This window comes from Cuculus canorus, chromosome 1, assembly GCF_017976375.1.
Source record: "Cuculus canorus isolate bCucCan1 chromosome 1, bCucCan1.pri, whole genome shotgun sequence".
NCBI classification, from domain to species: domain Eukaryota; kingdom Metazoa; phylum Chordata; class Aves; order Cuculiformes; family Cuculidae; genus Cuculus; species Cuculus canorus.
Genome location: NC_071401.1, coordinates 144,634,454 through 144,658,804, shown reverse-complemented (window position 1 = coordinate 144,658,804; position 24,351 = coordinate 144,634,454). Strand labels below are relative to the sequence as shown.

The 24,351-nt window shown below is 41.2% G+C and overlaps 1 protein-coding gene across 6 annotated transcripts in view; it reads right to left on the bottom strand.

Moving 5' to 3' along the window:
- RESF1 (retroelement silencing factor 1) overlaps positions 1 to 24,351 on the bottom strand; it is a 61,758-nt gene that overhangs the window by 14,554 nt on the left and 22,853 nt on the right. For 3 of the 6 annotated variants that reach the window (XM_054056320.1, XM_054056308.1, XM_054056314.1), the window contains 5 exons: positions 23,614 to 23,671; positions 21,961 to 22,045; positions 15,970 to 21,338; positions 15,162 to 15,236; positions 12,820 to 14,017 (listed from right to left, as the gene is read on the bottom strand). In XM_054056320.1, the coding sequence (XP_053912295.1) occupies positions 13,875 to 14,017; positions 15,162 to 15,236; positions 15,970 to 21,298 (5,547 nt within the window). In that variant the 5' untranslated portion in view covers positions 21,299 to 21,338; positions 21,961 to 22,045; positions 23,614 to 23,671 and the 3' untranslated portion in view covers positions 12,820 to 13,874. Of the gene's footprint in view, positions 1 to 34; positions 1,567 to 12,819; positions 14,018 to 15,161; positions 15,237 to 15,969; positions 21,339 to 21,960; positions 22,046 to 23,613; positions 23,672 to 24,351 lie in introns of those variants that run through there. The other 3 variants (XM_054056329.1, XM_054056340.1, XM_054056349.1) reach the window with 3 other exon arrangements.

Below are 24,351 nucleotides of genomic sequence, written 5' to 3'. Positions count from 1 at the left end.
AGAAAAAAAATCACATAAGCATTTTACAAATCAAGTAAGAAACCACTACAATGATGTTATGATGCTTTACCTTCCAGATTTCCTCCCAGACACTCTCTCATTAAGACGTTGGCTAGAGTGAGAAACAAAGAGACATCTCAGCCTGACTAATCAAGGAGCCTTCTGAAAACATACCTATTTGCTAATTTCAAGTTTATGTGTCAAGCAGTTGACCTCTCGGTCACCACTGATCTTTCAAAAGAGAAGCTTCGAGAAGTAAAACAGCACATTTTCAATCCACTTTGTGCTTTCTGTAAATTGTATCCACATCAGAATCAGTCATGAATGTGCATAACAATCAAGAAAGAGTTACAAAGCAGACAGGGTAACAGAAAGACAGCAGGGATTTCTTCTGCTGAAATCTCAGGAAGACCTCTGACCAGCTCCATACAGGAAACATCACTCGCAGATATAGCATCCATATGTCTAGTCATCATTGACTATGTGTTTGACCCTTCTGTTCTCAACACAAAGACCAATAAAGAAAGTGAGGTTCTCATCAAAACGTTGCAGAACAGCTCCCTGCAGTTTCTTACCTCCCCCAGAACAGAATATCCCATGAGCACAGAAAAGCTCTAAGGCACTCGCACTAACCCAGCACAGAGTGCACTACCAGACAGCAGTGGGACTTCTCACCTTACTCTGCTTTTTTTTCCCTGAGAGCCTTTCTTTACACCGTGTATGGAAACCTATCATCCCAGTGCCAATTTAATACAAGTCAAAAGCATTCTGGGACTAGTGTTCATAAATAAATCTAGCACAAGTATCCTCATGATACAGTCATCAGTAAGTATCTCATTCATCTCACTCATTATATAAGGGTGAGGTTTTTTTGAAATATGTCTATGTGAGAGACAGTAGTGACTTACCCAGAACATACACTGCTACAGCAAAGCGTAAAGACATTTTTCAACATTAATGCCACAAAATCAACAGATTTTAAAGAGCCATTAAACCCTTAGAACTCGCCTTATTTACACATCCAAATGATTTTGTGCTTTATTCATTCCCTTTCCCATACTCTTCCTATAAAGAGTGTATCATTTCGCCATAGATGCATTTTAAAATGTAAGTTTTAGGAACTCATGCATGTTTAAGTCCTGTTTGTAGCTGTTTAAGGTCTTATCGGAGAAGAAATTTGCTGTGGGTGTACTTGTACCTCAAAACAGTTAGCTGCATGAGATGCATAGCAAAAATGCTGAAAAGCAACATCAGGTTTCCATTTGGAATTTTTTTTTCCTTGAGTCTTCTGATGAGTTGCCCACTTATATTGCAGTTGTTGGAGATGACCACAGGTGAAGCAGACAGTACCGAAGACAGTCATGTTTGGTCCTCTGCTATGCAGATCAGCGCCAAGCCATCACAACCACAGTAAGAGGTTTGATGTTAACATCTGACATGCATGCGTATATCCAGACTGCTTCTTCTACAGAGCAGATGGTCTTCAGACTTTTCATGCTGTTCCCTGTGGATACTCCTTGTAGCCATAATGCTGCTCCTTGTAGGTATTTTCCTCTGAGCAGCTGTCTGAATGGACAGTGGCAAATTTATCAGTCATTGCAATTTATCAAAGAGATTCCAATATTGGCAAAATCAATATGAAGTTAATACACTGGGGACTGGAACTGCACAAAGTGGTTTAAAATAACAGCAACCTGCTGAATATGCATCATCAAACCCAAACTGCAAACTATCTTGAAGTGCATTTGCTTAGAAACCTTAACAAATTACAAATGTATTACACACCTTGACATATGAGGATATTACACACCTGAGGATAACTGCCACTGAACTAATTATTCCATGTAGACCTGACAATTTCCCTTTTGCCAATAAGCCTTGGCAAGCCAGTTGTGATAATGAACAGAAAAAAAACCTGCATTTTTTTCTACCTATATAGTTTTTGCTGTCCTGCTGTCATGTTTTTCTTACGTGTTGATCATATTTGGAAGTAGATGATCTTTGCTGTTTTACTGACTCAGGGATTCTTAACATTGGTATGATGATTCTATTTGTCTTTTCCTTCTGCACTAAGAACTGGAAACAGCAAGGAAAAGGAACATCTTGCACATTGTATTTAGGGTCTGTTTTGCAGAAGTTTCCTGTAAAGTGTGCTGCCAGATCCAGTTAGGATTCTGCAGATAGCTTTTTAAAGAGAAATGGCTGTGCCACCAGCTGATGAGCTGTTGTCGAGGTCCTGCTGATTCGTATTAGAAAAACTTCTATCTACCTGCAGACCACATCTGCTGTGTCTATCAAATATTTTTAACTTTTTTTTGGTCTAATTGAATGTCCTAAAAGATTAATTTGCATGGTGGGACACAATCTGTCTCTTGCTGGGGTCTAGGAAGAGCATTCTTTTTTCTTGTTACCCGCAGAATGATTGCATGCACAGGTATTTATCTTAGTCTTCATTCATATCCACTCTGTTTATAGACTGACGTTTTCAATCTGCATTTTTTAGTCTGTTCCTCAAAGTCCTCCTAAGAGAACACTACAGACTACAGAACATCTTTCAGATTTGTATTGGTATTGCTTTTTCTAGTTCCTTCTTCAAGCATGAACAAGTATTTCTCTATGCCAAATTTCATTTTGGTTCAGTTTAAAGGTGAATCCTGCGATAAATTCTCCTTGCCTATGCTTCTTCTAGTCCTTCTAGCAATATTGCATTTCTTTCTGCATCACCTGAGGTTCAGGACAGTCTCTAAAGTGCAAGAGGCATATATATATATATATTTAATCAATGTAGTTAAAACATTTAAAAAACAGTACTGTAAACCATGAGATTAACAAAGTGCATCCAACATCAGCAAAGAGATGGTCCCCCATTGCTGCCATGAACAACCTCTTTACAGTATGCCTTGTTCAGACTCATATTTTTCCTGGCTCGATCACAGCACCTTAATTTCATCCACCATCACTTTCTGGTAGGGTAGAAATCAGGACGTCTTGTGGTTAGCTGGGAACCACACATATGATAATTTGTGGGCTAAACTTGAGGGCTGATTTCTCTTTGCCTTTACTGCAGTGTTGGAGGAAAGAAGAACTCATAATTTTTCTCATCTCAAACCAGCCATCAATCTTCTACAGATTTTGCTTAATATTGGTCAACAAAGTCCAGAGTTACTGAGTGAGAGCACAGCACCAGGCTAATTTCTTTCTAAAAAATAACTAACTGGGTGTAAAGGAAAGCCTATTGTGAGGACTTGGTTCTGTTTTCTGTCTTCTTCCCATTACCTTCTAGAAAACTTTCTGTATCAGTGGGAAGAGCTACCACTTCTATCATTCATGCCTTTGTGCCCCAAGAGGATCATGGGTGAGGTTCTTGGTAAGTGTAAAAAGATAAATGAGTTTGGGTTTTTTTTTAGTCAATTAATATACAATGCTTTTTCCCCCTAATTGATATATGTCCACATTTTGTTCTGAAGAGCATGTTTTGTGGTGATGTACTGTGGAATTATTTTGTTCCAAAGATTATAGTTTCTGGTTTTCATAGTTTACTGAAGAAGTATTGCTGTGGCAGAGGGATTTTATTATTTTATTTTTAAGGAGAACGCTATTTATAACTTTTTTAGTAGCATTGATGATTGGAGGAAAGAGGATATCCGCCCGGGGATGTGGGAGGGCTCGAGGTGCATAATGGTGCAGGCTCATTTTCACAGTCCTATCGCTCTTTCAGATACAGGTTTGTTTCCCATGTGCTTGAATTACTAGTGCCATAGCAACGTAAAACTGAAACGCGAAGCAGGAAATCTCAGTCATTTTACTCTGAGACATCTCAGTAATTTGAAGACTGAAATAATTTTATGAATAATCTAAGCCAGCTTTATAGGATCAAACCAGTGATTGATACTCATCTGTTAGCACTGCATGGAGAAACACAATGCGCGATATGAACTAATCAGTACTGCAAATCTCTTATGCCTGTAGCCATAGGAAGCAACATTACAGAAAGCACATACCTTCGCAAAGCCCACCATTATTACACTGTATGAATGCCCTTCACTTTATGCCACCATAAAACCATAAAGGTAGGAATCTTTTTCTTCCTACTGTTTATTAAATGACATCATTGAGGTAAATTTTGCCTTCAACACTGAAGAAAGACTGCAAGGCCTGCATCCATTTGAACTTCAACAGACACCGGTTTCCATCATAACAGCCTTGATGACAAGAAGGTGCCCTCCTCACAAAGTGTCAATATTGAGACTGAGGTGTTTGCAGAGAGCCACACGGATCTTCATTTTCCCTTGACAAGTGTCATATCTTTGGACTATTGAAAACTTCAATCCATCTTTGACTATGTATTGCAACTAGTTAAGTTGGAGTTAAATCTCTTCATATGGTGCCAAGTTTTACATTTGTGACTAAAAGAGCATTGCTAACACACCAGTGCTTCGGTGATTGCTGAGCAGTGCTTGCATAGCCTCAAACCTTTCTCTGTTTCCCACTCCTAACAGTGTATGGGTGGGTGTGGGCAAAAGGCTGGAAGGGGACACAGCACATGTGACCCAAACTGACCAAAGGGACATTCCACACCATATGATGCCATGCTCAGCAATAAAAACGCAGGTTAGTCTTTCTGTAGCCATTGCTCAGAGACTGACTGGTCACCAGCCTGATGGCAGGAGGTGCCTTTGCATGAGCTGGCGTTTTTTTATGCTTTTATTCACTTATTAAAATGTCTTTATCTCAACCCATGAGTTTTCTTGCTTTTGTTCCTCCTATTCTTTCCCTTATCCTGCTGGGTGGTACAGTGGGTAGTCAACGAGTGGGTTGTGGGTAGTTAGAAGCTAGCCATAGCCACCACAGACTACCAAACTTTAACTGCCTTATCTGAAACACCATAAGAATGTAATGCAGCTTCAGGTTATTTTTAAAGTTTCTTCAAAAATAGCTCAGTCATTTAATAGAAGATGCAGTAAAAATGTGTTGCATTCACTGTGAAATTTCAGCATCTTTCCATTGACGATGAAGGACTGGAAACCTGGACAACTGGTTCCTGGTGTGGCTGTGTGCCTTTTGATCCTCACAGAAAGAAAAAAAAAAAAAAGGCAAGCGAACAAAACCCTAGCCTGTATAATCTGTTTGCATCCCCCAATGGGATGTGCTGTGACCCAGCGCTAACTGCTCTGAAGCTCCCATTGCTTCATGCTCTAGCCTAAGCCTGCAGGGAGGAAGAAAATATTTGGAGTTGCTTTTCTTGTCAGCTGCAAGATGTTCTAGTGAAAAGCACAAAAGCTGGAAGCAAAAAACCATTTGCCCCTTGTAGTCTAACACTGATGGACAGCAAAGAAAATAAAAAAAAAAGAAAAAAAACCAAACAACCAAAACAGCTCCCTGGATTAAATGCAGAAGTCTAAATACGAGGTAGTCTTCGCACAGCTGAGCTGGTAGCACTGGAGCTAGAGCTCAGGAAAAGCTTCAAGGCCATGGCTTTGCTGGGATGAAAACAGGCTGGGGGCCTGCAGGCAAAGGAAAACAACTTGCAGTCCAGGAAAAGTGGCAAGATTTTAAAAAAGAAGGCTGCAGTGGCAACCTTGCAAATTCAACAAGAAGTCCTAAGAGGGAAAAAAGTGAGGATGAAGGCAAGATTTCCAGAAGAAAAGGCAAAAAATTTAGATTGGGGAAGACAGAGAGACAAGGACTGGGAAGTAATAAGTGTAGCCAAGTTTGAAGGAATACTTAGTTTAAAGGACCAGGTTTAGAATCACAGAATGGTTTGGGTTGGAAGGGACCTTAAAGATCTTCCAGTTCCAACACCCCTGCCATGGGCAGGGACACCTCCCACCAGACCAGGCTGCTCAAACCCCCATCCGACCTGGCCTTGGACACTTACAGGGATGGGGCATCCACAACTTCCTTGGGCAACCTATTGCAGTGTCTCACCACTCATATCATGAAGGATTTCTTCCGAATGTCTAGCCTAAATCTTCCCCTCTCCAATCTAAAGCCATTCCCCTTTGTCCTATCACGACATGCCCTTGTAAAAAGTCCTTCCCCAGCTTTCTTGCAGCCCCTTCAGGTACTAGAAGGCCGCTATAAGGTCTCCCCAGAGCCTTCTCTTCTCCAGGCTGAACAACCCCAACTCTCTCAGCTTGTCCTCACAGCACAGGTGCTCCAACCCTCTGGACCCATTCCAACAGTTCCATATCCTTCTTATGTTGAGGATTCCAGAATTGGACACAGTACTCTAGGTGGGGTCTCACAAGAGCAGAGTAGAGGAGCAGAATCACCTCCCTCAACCTGCTGGCCACGCTTCTTTTGGCCTTCTGGGCTGTGAGTGCACGTTGCCAGCTCATGTCAAGCTTCTCATCAATGAGCAACCCCAAGTCCTTCTCTGCAGGGCTGCTCTCAATCACATCATCCCCTATGTTGTATTGAAACTGCGTATTGCCCCAACCCAGGTGTAGGACCTTGCATCTGGCCTTGTTGAACCTCATGAGGTTCACACAGGCCCCTTCTCCAGCTTGTCTAGGTCTCTCTGGATGACATCCCATCATTCCGGTGTGGCAACTGCACCACTCAGCTTGGTGTCATCTGCAAACTTGCTGAGGGTGCACTCGATCTCATTGTCTGTATCACTGATGAAAATATTAAACAGCACTGGTCCCAGAATGGACCCCTGAGGGACACCACTTATCATAGATCTCCATCTGGACATCAAGCCATTGACCATTACTCTCCGGATGCGACCATCCAACCAATTCCTCATCCACCAAACAGTCCACCCATCAAATCCATATCTCTCCAATTTAGAGAGGAGGATGTTGTGGGGGACCATGTCAAAGGCTTTACACAAGTCCAGATAGATCACATCCATTGCTTTTCCCTTGTCCATTACTGTGGCCACCCCATCATAGAAAGCCACTAGGTTGGTCATACAGGATTTGCCCCTGGTGAAGCCATGCTGGCTGCCATTAATCACCTCCATGTCTTCCATGTGCTTTAGCACAGCTTCTAGGAGGATCTGTTCCATCATCTTCCCAGGCACAAAGGTGAGGCTGACAGATTGGTAGTTCCCAGGGTCATCTTTTCTACCGTTTTTAAAAACAGGCACAATGTTACCCTTCTTCCATTCACCAGGGGCTTCTCCTGACTGCTGCGACTTTTCAAATATCCTAGAGAATGGCTTGGCTGCCACATTAGACAATTCATTTAGGACTGTGGGATGCATCTCGTCAGGTCCCATAGACTTATATGTGTCCAGGTTCCTCAGGTGGTCACGAACCTGAGCCTCCACTACAGTGGGAGGGGCTATACCCTTCTGGTCCCCTTTCTTGTTGTCCATTGACCCAGGAGGGTGAGGAGAGCAGTTATCGGTGAAGACTGGGGAAAAAATTTGTTGAGTACCTCAGCCTTCTCCTGATCTGTTGATATGTCACCATTTTCACCCATCAGTGGGGGTACATTCTCTTTAACCTTCCATTTCAGATTCACATACCTGTAAAAGCCCTTCTCATTAGTCTTCAATTCCCTTGCCAAGTTCAGCTCCAGCTGCGCCTTAGCCTTCCTGACCTCATCCCTACACAACTGGGCAGTGTTCCCATACATTTCCCAGGTTCCCCGTCCCTCTTGGCACTGCCTGTGCAGTTCCCTCTTGCCCTTCAGTTTGACCAGTGGGTCTTGACTCGGCCACGCTGGTCTCTTCCCTTTCCTGCCTGATTTCCTACATATGGGGACTGAGCACTCTTGTGCCTCATGAAAAGCATCCTTAAATATTTGCCAGCTCCGTTCTGCTCCTTATCCCCGAGGACCATATTCCAGGGAGTTCTACTGACTAACTCCTTGAAGAGCTGGAAGTTTGCTTTCCTGAAATTAGGGTCCTGACTATACTCCTCACCTGTCCCATATCCCTCAGGACCTTGAAATCCGCTAGTGCGTGATCACTGTAGCCCAGGCTGTGTCCAGTCCTGATGTCACTGATGACCTCACTTACATTGGTGATTACCAGGTCCAGTACTGCATCCCCACAGGTAGGGTTGTCTATTACCTGGGTTAAGAAATTATCTTCAATGCACTCCAGGAGTCCCCCAGATTGCCTACAGCCTGCTATGCTACTTTTCCAGCATATGTCAGGGTGGTTGAAATCCCCCAGTAGGATGAGAGCTTGTGAGCGTGAAGCCTTCTGTAGCTGGAGGAAGAAGGCTTCATCAGTAGGCTCTCCTTGACCAGGTGGCCTGTAGTATACACCAACCACAAAGTTCCTTTTGCTGACTCGGTCTTTTATTCTGACCCACAAGCTTTCAACCTGTTCGTGGCTACTCTTCAATGACAGTTCTTTGGACTCCATCCATTTTCTGATATAGAGGGCAATGCCTCCACCCCTCCTTCCTGGTCTGTCCCTTCTGAATAGCCTGTAGCCATCGATAGCCACACTCCAGTCATGGGATTCGTACCACCAAGTTTCAGTAACAGCAACCAGATCACAGCTTTCTAGCAGCACAGCAGCTTCCAGCTCCTCCTGTTTGTTGCCCAAGTTTTGTACGTTTGTATAAAGGCACTTCAGCAGGGACGTTGGCCACATCACCTTCTTAGTGGAAGACCCCGCATTTCCCTTAAGGTGTTCCGCAGAAGTTTTCTTCCTGGCACCTACTACCTCAAGACCCTCCCACTCATCTCCACAGGACTTCAATTGTGCCACGGCACTCCCAGCACACCCTGAGGCAGCAGGTGGATGGCCCATAACAGCACCCCATCCCTCCAACCACTGCGTGTCCTCTCGCTGCTTGTCATAGGCAAGCCTGATATCATCCTCCTCCCCCTTCACATCTAGTTTAAAGCCCTGTCACTGAGCCCTGCAAGCTCCTCAGCAAGGACCCTCCTCCCCTTTAAGAAAGGTGGCTCCCACCTGATACCTGTAAACCTGGTGCTGTATAGACCATGCTGTTGTCAAAAAAACCAAAGTTACTACAATGATACCAGCCTTGGAGCCATGTATTAATAGACTAGACCCGTCTGATCCTTACAGTGTCACTGCCCCTAAACAGAAGGAGGGAGGAAAAAAATTACCTGGGCCCCAGATTCTCTCACTTGCTGTCCCAAGGCCCTAAAATCTCTCGTAATCACCCCTGGGCTACGTACTGCAGCTTCATCACCTCCCACATGGAACAGCAGCAATGGGCAGTAGCCTGATGGCCTTACTAGACTGTGGAGTTTCCTAGCAATATCCCTCACCCAGGCACCCGTGAGGCAGCAGATTTCCCTGTGAGTGGGGTCTGCTTGACGTATTGGACGCTCTGTTCCCTTCAGCAGAGTCTCCTACAACTATGACTTGCCCTTTCTTCCTCATGGCAGTTTAGTAATATGGGCGGGGGGTTGACTCCCTGGTCCTAGCCCCTTCTCTGACATAGATGGATCATCACTCACATTGTCCTCTGGTCAGTCCTCCACAGCTACAGCCACCTCGAGAGGCACCTGGGGAGGCGTGGGCAAAGAAAGGGTTCATTTTCTGCCCCATTGGTGGACTTGCTTCCACTCACTACTTCCATTTGAGTCCCTGTCTACAGCCTGGTGGGGGGAGGATACCGAATCCCTTTGATCAGCGACTTTATCTGGTGGTTATCTCTGTTCCAAGTTCCCAAGCCCAGCTTGTAATGCATGTCTTCCTGTTGTTGGTTTGGTTTCTTTTGCCCTTGATGACTGGCTCTATTCTGAGTTTACAAGGACCAGGTCACCGTATGACTGGACACTTGGCAAGACAGTCAACAATTATGAGAAGTAAATGGCCACTGATTTATGACATGCGTTTATATCTGGTTAAAGGAAATATTAATGTTGCCGCTGACGATATCAAATTTGTTATCTTTCTGTTACACAGACTTCCACCGTATTGATCCTCTCAAATATCTCTTCACTAGATAGTCAGAGTAGGGGTTCCTTACTAAGTCCTGGAGCAGATGTGAGCCCAGTTTCTAAAAGAGATTGCTGCCTGAAGCTGAAGTTAAGCATCTGATGGACAGGCCATCCTTTGGGACTGTGGCCTCATCACACCATTAGAAATCAGCTCTTGTGAGTATCTCTAGTTTTACCTGTTGGAAGGGATCAAGCATCACCAATTTTGGGAGATGCCCTGTGCATCTTCCCTGAACTTCCACATTAAGTTACTCTTGAGTTTCCCAAGGACTCCATGCAAACCTGCAAAGGTTCATTACATCCCATTCTCCTATTCATTAATGAAGAGTGAGCAATGAAACCCTAGCATTAATTGTGGAAGAATGCAGTAGTAATCAGATGCCAGCTGGACTTTGTACCACTGATCGCAGATGGCATCCCTTCAAGCCGAGCTGGTCAGCTAATTTTCCACCCACTGTGTAGGTCACTTATCCAAACCATCTCTCTCTTATCTGGCTATAAGGATACTATGAGAAACCATGTCAAGAACCTTGTTAAATGTAAACAACATTTCCTACAGTCCCCTTTTCCACAGAATCTGTCATCTCATCACAGAAGGCCATCAGGTTGGTCAGGTGTGATCTACCCTTTGTAAAACCATGATGACTGTTCCAAATCACTTTATCCAAACCGTACTTGGGTGGTTATGGCTTCAAGAAGGATTGTTCTATAAACTTCACAAAAAAAATGGATCGTTCTATAATCTTCCAAAACAAACGGATCAGGCTGGCTGACCAGTCTCCTGTAATTCTGTGGGTCATCTTCTTGCATTTGAAAATGGATAGCAAATGACATTTATCTTTTTACACGTATCAGGTACCTCATCCATGATTCTCTTGGATATAGAATAATGGAAGTGGTAGTTCCTTCTACTGACACAGAAAGTTTCCTAGAAGGGATTGAGAAGAAGACACCAACAGCATAGGACGTTGCACACTTGCATCCTACAGTTCTCTGTCTGTCAGTGCTCAGCAAGGAGCAGCAGCTCCCTAAGGGCCAGAAGCCAGGGGAGATAACCTGACCCTGGGCCTTATCAGCCAAGGCTCCATCCCCACAGCACACAAGTTAAGCAAAACTGGGATGGTAATCAGGGTCAAGCCAGAGTCCAGATCAGCAGACAAGCTTGTGGTGATGAAGGAAGGCCAACGTGAAGCTGAGTTGAAGTTGATCTGCAGGCCAGGATCAGATCTGGTCATGGTAACTAGTCAGACATAGTCATGATTGACAGAGAGCTACATAGTAATAACATACATCTAAGTCCAGCCAGGAAGACCATCCATAGAGTCTGGACCAACGGGCAGCTTCCATGCCTACACAGGTATGACTGTAACAGAGCTAGAAAAAGGTAGACGAACATTGCTCAGACAGACTGGAGCCCTGCCTTGTTCTTAGATGGAGTTCCTGGGCTCATGAGCAGAGGGTATGAGTGGAGGTCCTACATATGGATAATTAGGCCCATTAAGCCATATTAGTGCTTTTAGAGTCATGACAGGATCCATCTTTGCACAAAGTAACCGCACTGGTCACATTCATATTAAAAGTTCTTTCAAGTACAGCCAACACGCAAGACAATAGGCACACATCACACCTGTGAGGGGTATGCCCAATGCTAGTGAATGCCCTCGCGTTCCTATTTGTCAGTTGGCTTCTTAATATAAAGCTATTTTTTTCCACAGTAGCCACATCTAGGTAGGTGTAAGCATCTTGCCTGTCCCACTTGCTGTAGTACTGTAGCTCCAGTCTGCACCATCAGGAGGAGGAGAAATGGTAACTAAGAGCACCTGGCACAGCCAGTGCATGCAGTAATTATATAGTAAACATAGGATAGGCTAGAGGCCTGCTGTAAAGTGGAAAGGCTTATGGGATAGCAACTGACCAAACACGTGAACCAAGTAGAAAGGATGTGCCCAGTCTATCCCAAAGATCCTAGACATACCAAATTACTGTAGGCACAAGGTACCATGTAAACACGGTCAGAAACCGCAAGATTCACTCCTTGGTATAAGAGAAGATGATGTAGCCGTATCAACTGGGACTCAAAACTGGCATCCTCACTTATTGGGTGCACTGGGTCAGTAAGAAAACTTCTCCAAATATTTAGAACATAATCACCATGGGTCAATGGATTGAATTTCTTGTTGAAAAGAATTCACTTAAGCTTTTAAGTCAGCTTAATGTATCACATGCAGAACAAAACCCAAAATAAATAATTTGACAGGAATTATGTGTTGCTCGAACCAGGTACACTTAAGTCTACAACCAACCTTTCTTAATGCAGTATAATGCAGGTGCTACACGCCCAAGAAAATAAAACCTTCTCAGAGTTGCCAACATTATTACAAAATCCTCCAGTGAGAACATTCCCTACAGATTAAGAGCTGGGCATCCAGCCTGAAGAAAATAAAATCTAAGTAATGAGGACAGCTATGCCAGATAGAAAGGGAGTTAAAAACCTCCCAAATAGTTTCCTAGTTTGAGAGAAGAATTGTACACATAATGGAAGGGAGGACTTTTCTCCCAAAAAAACCCAATTCTTAATTCAGCATACAGATAGTTAGGAAATTATAATGTTATGTTCCACAGGTGATGATATCCAAGATGCCAACAAGCACACGTCTTTAGAAATGGAGAAATACTGAAGGCTTTTTGAAGTATTCATGCCAACCAATTCCCAACACCAAGTTAAAGCAAGGAAAAAGAAAAGATGCTGAAGAGACAAACATTTTCTGAAATATAAGTACATGTTTTAAGGGATCATTTCCTTTCAAGAAGGAAGATCTGGCACTTTCTGCTTTTCCTCTACAGGAATATCTCCAATGCCTATTTAACTAACTGTAATAATCAACTTCATACTTTTAAACTAAAAAAAAAGACACGGTACAGCCTTCAAAAGTTTATTTAAAGTATAAAAATTGTTCGAAGGAATATCTACAAGATTTTTACTTTTAGTATAAAAGTTTTAACAGATAGAAAGAATCAAGTACCAAGTTTCTGAAAAAATATGATTCAAAGTTCCAAACAATAATGAAAAGGCACTTAAACAAAAGATATCCAGCATCAAATATAACTTCTATGCTACAGTGAACGTGTAGTCAAACACTTATTTAATACTTCATAAACAAAGAAACTAATTACAGTCTGGTTAAAGTGAGCAACATGGTCCAGATGAGTGAATTCAAACTCCCTGCACTTTAACTATCACACTTTTCTTTCAGGTGTAAAGAGAGAAAAACAAGAGAAGAGAAGTCTTCAGTCAACTATCATTTTACAGCACTGTGTTCAGAAGATGACTCAGAATTCAATTCATACAAGAAATGCAGGAAAACTGGGTAGCAGCATAAATACTTCACGGTATCCCCTGATCTGTATGTTTGATTTGAGGGTTTTGTATTTGTATTCCCAGTTAAAGAAAAGAAAAAGTTTCTACAAAAATAGAAAGTCTTGTTAGAAGCACAACAACGAGACTAACGTAAGCAGACAGTAAAGGTGTAATGTTTGGGAATCCACTGCAATCCCTTTTCAGCAGGAATATTTTTCCACTGCCAGCAATGGAAAGCACTGCAAGTAGAAGTTTTCCAGAATCAGAAAAGAAAACAGGCTACAACAACTTAAATCACACTGAGTTTTTTTGTCACAGGTTCAACTCACTCCTCTATCTTTAAATAAAAGAGATTCAATTATGCCAAAAAAGAAACAATACATTTGACAATGGCACATTCAGCACCAAAGCATATTTGTGCCACAAATACAGAGTAAGATCTCGATCATTCACAAATATGAGGCAAATAGGGGAAAAAAAATTGCCAACACTCCCCAAAATATTTTATATTTTATTTTTTTTACAATTATTCAGAAATATGAAGTAAACGGGGAAAAAGCATTTTATTGTTGGCATTTTTCTCCTAGTGATACTGAGTAAGACTGATGATACAGGAGTGTTATCATGGCTTTTGCATCTTTTTTTCCATATATATTTTCCTGTAGGTCTGAAACATCTCTTTTGAGTCTTTGACTGGAATGTGAAGAGCCTCTCCATCTCCATCCAGGATCTGTATAGCTGTATCAAGTGGAATACTGTCCTCAGCTGAAAGACAGACAGAGAAGCAGATTAAAGCAAAAGTCTAAGAGTCCCAAATGACTCTACTCCTTATGCATGTGGTACTTTGAGCTACCCACTGTTAAAAAGGATGCCACAAACTTCCTTCCTGAAGCATGAGGCACCTCAGATTTAAATCAATCTCCAATGCATCTTTAAGCACCAAATGGTCATTTGGGTGTCTTTGTAAGAGAGATTTGCAAAGAATATTAAGAAAAGCGTGAAAGAAAATGTGCCGTTGTGAAAGTAAGAGAAGTAACAAGAGGAAGGGCTAAAAGAATGGCAATAGCCAAGGACAACAGCAATAAAAGATGTAAACACTGCAAAATGTGCTGCTTGCATCAAGACTACAATGCAGAGAATTTGCACTGGGATAAGAGGATGGCAAGAAGGTTACAGCATGCTGAATGCACGATTTCCCTTCCTGTTAGACCAGTAGGAAAACAAGACTATAGCTAGAAAGATACCCCAAAGCAAAGAAGCAAACACAGTGGGAAGCAACCTCATCCAAGATTTACAAAGAATGGAACAACCAAGATTCCAGGACGAAAGATGCCATTGTTGTAACTGTTGACTCCTAAAGCGTACAGAAGACGATCCAAAAAATAATTTGCCAATCAAGAGAAAAAAATCTGTAGTAGTAGCGGCACCACTTTTCCTCTGTGTCATACAAGCAGTCCTGTCTAGACTAGGACACAGAGGTCTCGGTTTTGTGAACATGGTGTTTCTGCAGACAGTGTTAACTTACTGTGAAAGCCAAACAAAATAACAAAAATCCCCTCCTGATTTTATAGTCTCACACTAGATTTTGTTACGTCACTTCCTACATTTTAAAGTGGGATACAGCTGGCTTGGTCTTTACCTACAGTTTAAAATTGTACTTGAATCTTGCCACCACTGCTACCTCCAATTCAACTGCATACACACATGCAGGAAAATTCCACAGCCTTCCTAGGGCAATAAAAATCTCCACAAATCTCATTAACTCATATGTCTACTCCATTTCAGCAGCAGAGCTAGTAATTAATAAGTTAAGATACTTTATTAAGATTTGCTACTGTGAAGAAACACTTAAACCAAGCAAAGCATATTTAAATTATATTTCAGAACAGATCATCAGAAATCATTTCACCTGTAAAGTTCTCTTTCATATTTTTCTGCTTCACTGTATCATATTTTAACCAATCTTCTTTTTTACTCTTGACCCCTAAAGAGAAAATTTAAAAAACGTTTGAAGTTCCTGTATCACAAGTTTGGATGTCTATTCAGCATCAGGTTTTAACACATATACTAGCACCTACAAAAGAAAACTTCCTTTGGGTATGAAAATGACCACAAGGGCTGGTTATATACAACTTAAGATTTGGGTTTATTTAAAAACAAATATAGCATTTGACACAAATATGCTTCACAGGAAGAGGAGAAAAAAGACAGCTTAAACCAAAGATACTAAAAGGCTATAGAGACTGTGTGCAGATGTGTCTGGTCCAAGCCCTCTCTCTTCCTCAGTGTTGCAAAAGATTTCTCCCTCTACCCAGCCAGATTTATACACAACCAGGTGAACACAGAATACAAATCAGATCACCTTTGGTAACTATGTCAAGGGAATCCGCTTTCTAGGAACAAGCCAAGCTATCTTCGACAAGTAGGTTAGAAAGCCTTCTTGCAAAGTTACTTGAAACTGCCATGCTCTAAAGTAATCTTATTTGGTATAACTTAAGGAAAAGAACGAAATACCCAGTTGAGGGAAAACTCTTGTAGTCTTTTACAGCTTAACACACAGCTACAGTCTGTTAGAAAGCTACCTAAGCTATTTAAACCTTCAGCTTCTAGAGTCTCAGATTTTCACTGCCTGTAGTTTTGTGAACACAGTTTTAAAAAGGTGTACATGACTTGCAATTTAATTCACTTACAAATTAAAAATCGAGATAGCATCATACCTGCCACAATGGCTTTCTCTTTTTCCAATGAATTCTTCGCAGTTAAGCTTTCTTCATCAGTGGCTGGGTCTCTGAACAGTATCTCTGGGCACAGCTTAAATTCAAGTAATTCTGGTTTGCAGGATTTCTCAGCTTCTGAGACAGAAATGTGTCTTTTCACATTTGGGCTGTTCTGTGAAACTTTGGTCTTCCTATGCCAGACGGGTCTGACAGGTGATGTCTCTAACTTTGTCAGATATATGCGTTCCTGTGCCATACGTTTAAATGCAACTCTGTTCAAGTAGTGTTTTTTCGGTTCCTTTTGAAGATGCAATTTTAATCTGTTATTTCTTCTGTTTAAGTATAGCAGGTTTTTATCAGAAAACACTTTCTCAGAGTACTTTTCTTTGCTTTGACTATCTAGACATCGTTCTTTGTTAGAAAAGTAGTTTTTAGAGATGGTAGAAGGTTGAGCCCCTTTTCTCTGTAGTTTAAGCACAGCGAATTCTGCTAATGAACTCTTCAGTTTCCTGCCACTTTCTCCATTTAATTTTTTAGCTTTTTCAGTACTTATCATGCAGTTATGTGAAAGCTGCTTGGAATTCTTTGCTTCAGATTGTTTCAGTCTTTCCTCTTCCACCTTTGTTTTCTTAGAGTCTCTTTTCCCAATCATATTTTCCTTTCTCTTCCGTTTGTACGACCGCTCTGGCGAAGGATGAACTTTCACAGATTTATGCTGAAAGTTTTTGTGGTTTCTTGACTTCAAATCTACAGTGCCAAAATTTGGGAACTTTATAGCATCAGCACGATAACTATTCACCTTTTTATGTTTTATTTCTGCTGATAATTTGGCTTTCTCTTTGATGCTCATTTCTACATCTTGCCCAACTATCTCCTTTTGTTTCCTACAGTTCTGTTCTTCAGCCGAGTTCTCTTCACAGGTTTTCATCTTCTGTCCTTGACTGATTTCATCATGCTTAATTTCTACAGTTTCTGACTCTGTAAATTTGTGAATATCAGTTTCGGATTTCACAGCCAAACCTGTTTGGCTTTTATCTTTTGAAAGGGACTCAATTTTGGAAACTCTGTCTTTTTTTTTGGATGACTTTGTCATGCTGTCTGCATCTGTATGATCAGCTTTCTCTGACAACTCTTCTGAGACTGTCTGATGTTCTTTTTTGTCAGAATGAAATTCTCTGCGTAATAATGGGGCTTCTCCAACGACTTCTGGCTCCTCATTCCAGCTGTTCCTTCTAGATTTATCAAAATCCTCGTTTTCAGAGGAATTAAGCGGTTCAATTTTGTCCTTTTGTGTTGTAAGCAGTTTGTACTCATTATGCACTGTTACGTTAGCTTTTTCATTCATTACAGAGGTGTTTCTGCAAATATCTTTTTTATTTTTGTTATCGCTGTTTGGGATTTTTTCAGAAATTCGCAGGTTTCCCACTGGACAGTTGTTCTTCATTATGGCATCACATTTACTGTTGTTTTCTTGTGTCTCTGCAGAGCCAGTGTTTTCAGCTTTTGAAATTTGATCACTTTTCTCTGAAGCAGATGTGCTATATTTACCGGGGCTCTGTGGCAGATTAGATATCCAAGTCCTTGGAGAACAGGGTTTTTTTTTTTCCATGGGGCTGGAAGTTTCTCGGGTTTTTTTCTTCTCACATAGACTTTGACTAGGCTGAATACTGCCTTCAAGGTTATCCTCAGCTGACGCCTTTACTAACTGCTGACTCGCTACTCTACTGCTGTCACTAGAGGAAGACTGGTTATGTTCAGGAACCAGTTCTTGCATCTGAGCAGAGGTTAACACCGTAATTTCTATCTGATCTACTGGGTTCTTCAAATGAGACTTTTTGTCACAAATTTGAATCTCTTTTTGAAGGTTATTTTCCATCCGCTCAGCCGCAGAATCACATTGTACAGGTTCTTTTGTTAGCATATCAGCACCTTCAATGCCATACGGAAACTCTTTCACTAGTTCAGACAGCTGACTGTTTAGACACTTAATAGGTTCTACTTCAAAAAGGTTCATCTCTTTTTCTGTGTTTTTACTAGAGATATAGTTTTGCATGCTGCTGTCTCTTGGAACAGTGAGACCATTTGCTTCAGCAGTTACATCGATCGAGAAATCTAGTGAATTTTGAGCTAACTCCTGATTTATACTAGCAAGAATTTCCAAGTCATTTTCAGGATGCTTAGGAGATGCATTGAATGACATTTTTTTTTCTGAGGTAGAAATTGTTTTAAGAGGATTGCCACTGCTTTCTTTCTCCAAATGACTAGTCGTGGTACAATCCAAAATTCTACCTGCTTTACTCATGCAGCTTAGTGATTCTTCCATCTTTTGCAATGAACTCTTACTTTGATGAGTCTTGCTACTCAGCTCATTTTTACACAAGTCTAGCCGTTGCTCCTTTTGCCTTGTGTCAGGTGCATTTCCTTCTGACAAGGTACCACTTAATGCATGCGTCTCAGGGGCTGACTTGAAGATACTTGCTATTTGTGGATTGTAAAAGGTATTACCTTCAACAAGAGAACATACACTAGAAATACAAAACATCTGTTTGTCCAACACAGCTGTGGATGCATTTCCTGTCTCTAACACACCTTGCTTGTCTTTATTGTCTGTTACACCTTCCTGAAAGATTTTACTAGAAAAATTTACTCCCAATTCTGGAATAGAAGGCTTGTTTTGTAACCCAAGCTGTGGATTTTCTCTGGCATCTTGTGCAGATTGACTAACTTTCCTTTGGTTTTCATCACATGAATCATTTGCACTCATGCCAATTTTCACTATTCTCTTTCCATCAGCCAAATCTGTCTGTGGCAGTTGTGAGTCCACTTTCGACACCAGAACACAATCATGGGGTGATGACCAAAGAGTTTCAGTTGTTCCTTTATCAGTATTTACCACACTTAAACCGTTTTTCCCCTCTTCCTGCAAGTTACATGTGCTTCCTGAGTCTGTCACTGGATAGGTTTTGCCTGCGGACATTAGATATTTGTCTGCCTCCTCATTCTGTGTTTTCTGTTCAGAAAGCACTAAAGGAGAGACAACTGCAACTTGGAGTTCAAAACTTTTTATCAAATTGCAACTTGACGTATCAAGTTTTTGTCCTGCAGAAGCAGTTACAGGCAAAATTCCTTCATTTGTACTATCCAGAACATTATTTTGTTCTCTATTTTTCGTATTTTGGCTATAAGGTGAAATCTGATTTGCCGTGAGGCCTTCATTTGACTGGCTATTTTGCACACTTGCAGATTCCGATGGATGCTTTCTCCACAAGCCCAAGCATGCAGTAAGCTCTTCCATAGAGTAACTATAATTGCTCTGTTTAGAAGTTGCATTTTCAGTAAACGGTGTTTTTTTCTGAGCTTCACCAGATTTGGTTGTTTCTGATACAGGAGAGTTTGTGTTAACCATAAATACCTGCTCACCTTTCAAACTTTCTGTGTTCTTCTCACTAGTGTCTTTTATTGAGCTTCTACTTGAGACAGACGTATCTGTCAGTGTTTTTTCACTACATAGGAGACTAGTCAGTATTTTATCAGCAGTAGCACCAGCTGTCTTCTCTTTCAATACATTTGTGCTGCTCAATACAAACTGAAGAAATGATGAGTTCTTGGGGTTAATTGGCACATTCGTTGATGCAATTTTGTTAGAGCTATCCACTTGACTAAAACATGAAGCATTGTTCAAGGATGTCCCCACTCTTTGAGAAGAGGCCGAGGCACATACATCTTTTTGTTCCAAGATGGGAGTGCTCTCAGGAGTATTTATTTGAGCTGGGAGATTGCTCTGAGAGGGAATAGGAGCAGAACTTGATGAAGGACTTCCCTGCTCCATTTGAGAATTACTTTGAGTCACTTCTAATCCCCTGTTATCAGCACTGGCTATGTTTATGTTGTTTGTTTCTTCAGGTGAAGCATTAACTACTGGAATTTCTGTTCTCATTGTTTTAGATGGCGAAGGTGGTACATTGTAGTTGGGCATAAGACTATTAGTTAACGTACCTTGACAACTTGTAGGAGGTGGGAGAGTACTTTTGTCATGTTGCGAAGCTGCTAAGAGTTTTCTTTTATAACAATGCACCCTTTCAAGCAGGGCGCATCTTTTTTTAATAGAGAGCAGCCTTTCAGCTTCCCAGGCTAGTCTGTCCTTTGTAATAATTCTTCCATCTGCTCCTGATGAAGACATTTCAGAATTAACAGGCCCACTCAAACTACTAGTCTGGCTTTCTTGAACTGAAGTATGATGACTCACCTTACTCGCAGCAGCCCCCGAAGAAAGAGTTTCCATTTCTTGCAAAATACTATAAAGTTCTTTGGAAATGCCAGGGGATGGCACACACATTTCATTAAAAGGCTGACTTGCAGTCACATTTCCACTTGAAATACAGACGTTCCCAATTGATTGACCGAATTCTCCAGATTGCAGTTTCTGACAGTGCTGCTGAACACTGTTTAAACCAGAAGCATTTTTTGGATCTGTTGGGCAGCTCTGTTGACTAAAGGTGTATCCACCAGGCACATTTTGAACTGCCTGCAGCACACCTATTGAAGACTGTGCTGTAGCTCTCGAATCACAGCTGGTAGGCAACAAAGGTGGTGCAGAAAATCTGCTAGGAGCTTCTGATCCCATCTGACTCTGTTGATACTGCAGCAGCTGCACGTTTGCTGCAGTATTTTGATTCTGTGAGTTGAAAACTATAAGCTGACTGTTGGGAAGATACATTTGGTTTTGGACATGTTGCCCAGATGGAGCAAGAGATGCAGAACTATTCTGGGGATGAATGTTACTTTGATATAACGTAGTTCTTACAGAGTTATGCTGCAGTATTTGTGGCTGCACAGTGTAAGTGTTTGTGGTGACATGCTGAGATTGCCGAACTACATTCCTCACATTATTTCCAGCACTCACTTGAGAAGCCAGGACAGGTAACTTTCTTCTATAGGAATAAATGTAACCATTAGAGTTTGTCCAAGTCTGAGTCATTTCTGCCTGTAAGCGTGTGGTGTGATTGGGAGGTTTGGGAGCTATTGGCACGCAAGATGGTCGATTAAGTGAGTATTTTGAGGTAACAGATTCATTACCAGCTACAGGTGCGCCTGGTAAGGTCTGATCTGAAGTTCTGAATCCTTCAGCATTTACAAGAGGGAAAGCAATGTTGCTAGTTGGCAGATACACTGTTTGGTTATTTCCAGCATAAGTGCATGCATTGTTAGAGGAACTGGCATTTGCTTGTGGAAAACCATGTGCATTAGAAAACAACTGAGTATAACATGCTTCTTCACTTTGCAGGTTCCTTTTATCAGCATTCTGGAGTGGTCTTACATTCCAATCCATCTTTTCTTGATTTCTTTTTCTTTAGCCGAAACCCAAAATCCTAAAAAAATTAAAAACACACCTTAATATTTCACTTCAAACCTATTTCACTTACCAACAAGTGATTTAGAATGCATTTATGAACAGAGCCACTGAACCTAAATTTGCTAGGTAGAAGAGCAACTTCATTTCCACATCCACTGATGTTGTCAGTGTCAAGTTGCATAAGTTAATTCCCAGAACAGTTAAGGTACAAAAAGACAGAGCAGTAACCAACAATTCTGTAGACTGTCTAAGGAATAACAAAATCCTCACAGTATGGCAAAAACCACCTAGGACAGAACAGACACCTCGCTTTGTTCAGGGTGTTAAAAAGTTTCTCAAGAAAACGCTTTTCTCCAAGTCACCCAAGGTTCCTGACTTTCTTTTGGGGGCTCTTTAAGATTTTAAGACTCTCCTCGGATTTCAAATTTAGGGTTTAGAAACATCACTCAGATCTAACCTATAAAAGCCATAAAGTTAAAATTTCCCAGGTGTTATTATCAAGATTCAAAGATAGTTCCATCTTCCTTCACTCTTTCACTTTTTCTGCCTTCAAAGGACAGCAACAACAAAAGGAAACAGGAAAACAAAACGCGTATGAATTTATAAAATGTCAACAACAGTATTAAGGCAATACTTACAGTGATGCTAGAATCTTAGATGAGAAAACAGGCTTTTGCATCAAAGTTAAAGATTTCAGACTGCTAACCTTACATTGGATATTACCTGAAAAACAATCGAGGGATAAAATAATCATGTCCTTGAATTAGATAACTGTTGAAAAAACTTAAAACATTTATACATTCTAGAAACATGACTGAGATACGTAAACAAGACTAATATACCAACTAATAGTAACTGCAAAATCCTGACCACATGCAACACGCAACTCAGCCAAGAGTAGAATCCAATTCCTGTCACTGTCAAGATCATAAAGATGAATACAACTTTAGTTCCTCATTGTTATTAGCTGGATTAAGAAAACTAAGTTTGCAACTGTGATCAGAATCTTAAAGGTTTTTGTAACTTTAATACAATACAATATGCTACTTTAAAAAGTGATATTTGACAGAGAGCACTCGTCTTGGGAAGAACATTTGAGAAGGTCAGTATCAGTACAAGAAACTGAAAGACAAAAAGACAATTCCTCATGCATGCCTGCTTCACTCCTTCACCTGCTACTTTCTCACTTTGATCACAAGCCTCAGAAATCATTAGCAACTACTACTTGGGCAACTGCCAGGCTTTCATTGGTGGTGCATGGAAAGAGAATGGAGAAACACTCCCATTGAACATAGGAATAACAGCACAGCTCTTCAGCAGATCTATAGCATGCAATTAAAACGCCCCCACTAAGACTTCTCTAACAAATAGTTTTAGGCATATCTCTGGCCCCTATCTTATGTAATGTTCCTGAATCACTCTGTGGGGCCACTTCACATTCACCTCAGAGGAACTGAGGGCCATCTATATAGAGACAAATAAAATAATCTGTTCCAGTTTCTAGTCCAAGAGAAAAGGAACAATTCCTCCAAACAGTGGGAGGCTACAATTGCTTCAGTCTTATCTGAAACCTTAATCTACTCAAAACAACTACATTAATTTCTGACAGAAAAGACTTCGATTTTTAATGGCAGTATTTGTTATTGATTACTTTTCTCTAGAGACCCTCCTCTAGGAAAATACATACAGAGGAAAATAAATGAAGCCTAAAATACAGAATAAATTGCTACAGGCTTTTGATCTACTGGATTGGGTAAGCCATTCCAGCAAAGGCTGCATTCACTGTACATTGTATCTTAACGTAAAAGTCTGTAGACCTGCATACAGGAGTCATAAAACACCTAAAAAAACCCAGAAAAACACAGAGAGTGTATGAAACTCAGCAATGTTGTGTCAGACTCATGAGAAGCAAACCAAGATCACAGTAACAGTTGACTCCTAGAGGGTATAGAAGGCACATCAAAAACCAGTTCACTGTCACCAGTCAAAAGGATAGTAGGACATGCAGTAAACATTCATGAGGTTACATCCCTGTCTTACATATTGCTGGAAGAAAAAGTTAAAATAAAAGCAGCAGGAAGCCACAGAGCCATGGCATGGGAACTACTGTGCCACAAATGGAGAGTAACTGGCCAGCCCTGAGCAAATATTTACAATTTATGCAGAGAGCAGCTTGGCAGTAATCAAACTGCTAATTTAGCATTAATATATTCAGCATTGCGGTTAAATGGTAAATGCAACATCAGAGCAGGTAAGACACCTGTATGATGTTCATTAGGTAAACTACTCACCTGTCAATTGGTTTTATGATTCATCAGTTCAAATGGAGTGAGTAACTGCAGAAGGCAACTGTAATTAAAGAGTATAAAAATACAGGTCACCAACTGTGGTCTAAGATCAGCAGCACAGGGATCACGACATATAAGATCCCCACCACCTGAAAAATCAACAGTTATGGAGGCAAACATCCTTCTTCAGGCTATGTCAACACAAAAGGATGGATATTTCTGAAGCCCTCATGCCATGGGCATGGTCTCTTAAGAGCCAATACAAGGATCTTGTGGACTGTAGAAGGCTAGCAGAACTTATTCTGGGATTGGTCCTATAGTCAACTCCTGTCAAATGGGCTGAATAACAATACTTGATATGGTCAGTCAGAATGCAAGCACATTTTGTGCGTGTGCGCATTCTGTGTGTGTGTACATGCCACAGGCTAGTTTATCTGGAGGGCATCTGCCCAAAATTGATGAATTCAAAAGGGAAGATGGTCATCAACCACCAGCTGATGGTGTTGAAGAGGAATACAATCACCATCTGCATGAAACAGTTAACTGGGGAAGCTCAAAGGCACTTTAGAATTAAAAAAGGATTCAATAGAAGTATAAAAGAAGTGTGAAATTTTTAACAAGAGGAAAACCCCTTGAAGTGGAAACAGCACTAGTCAAGACCTGCCTGACACTGCCTAAAGTCACAAACAACATCACAACCTCTATCTGTGCCAGACAGAGCATCCTCTCCATCTGATGCTG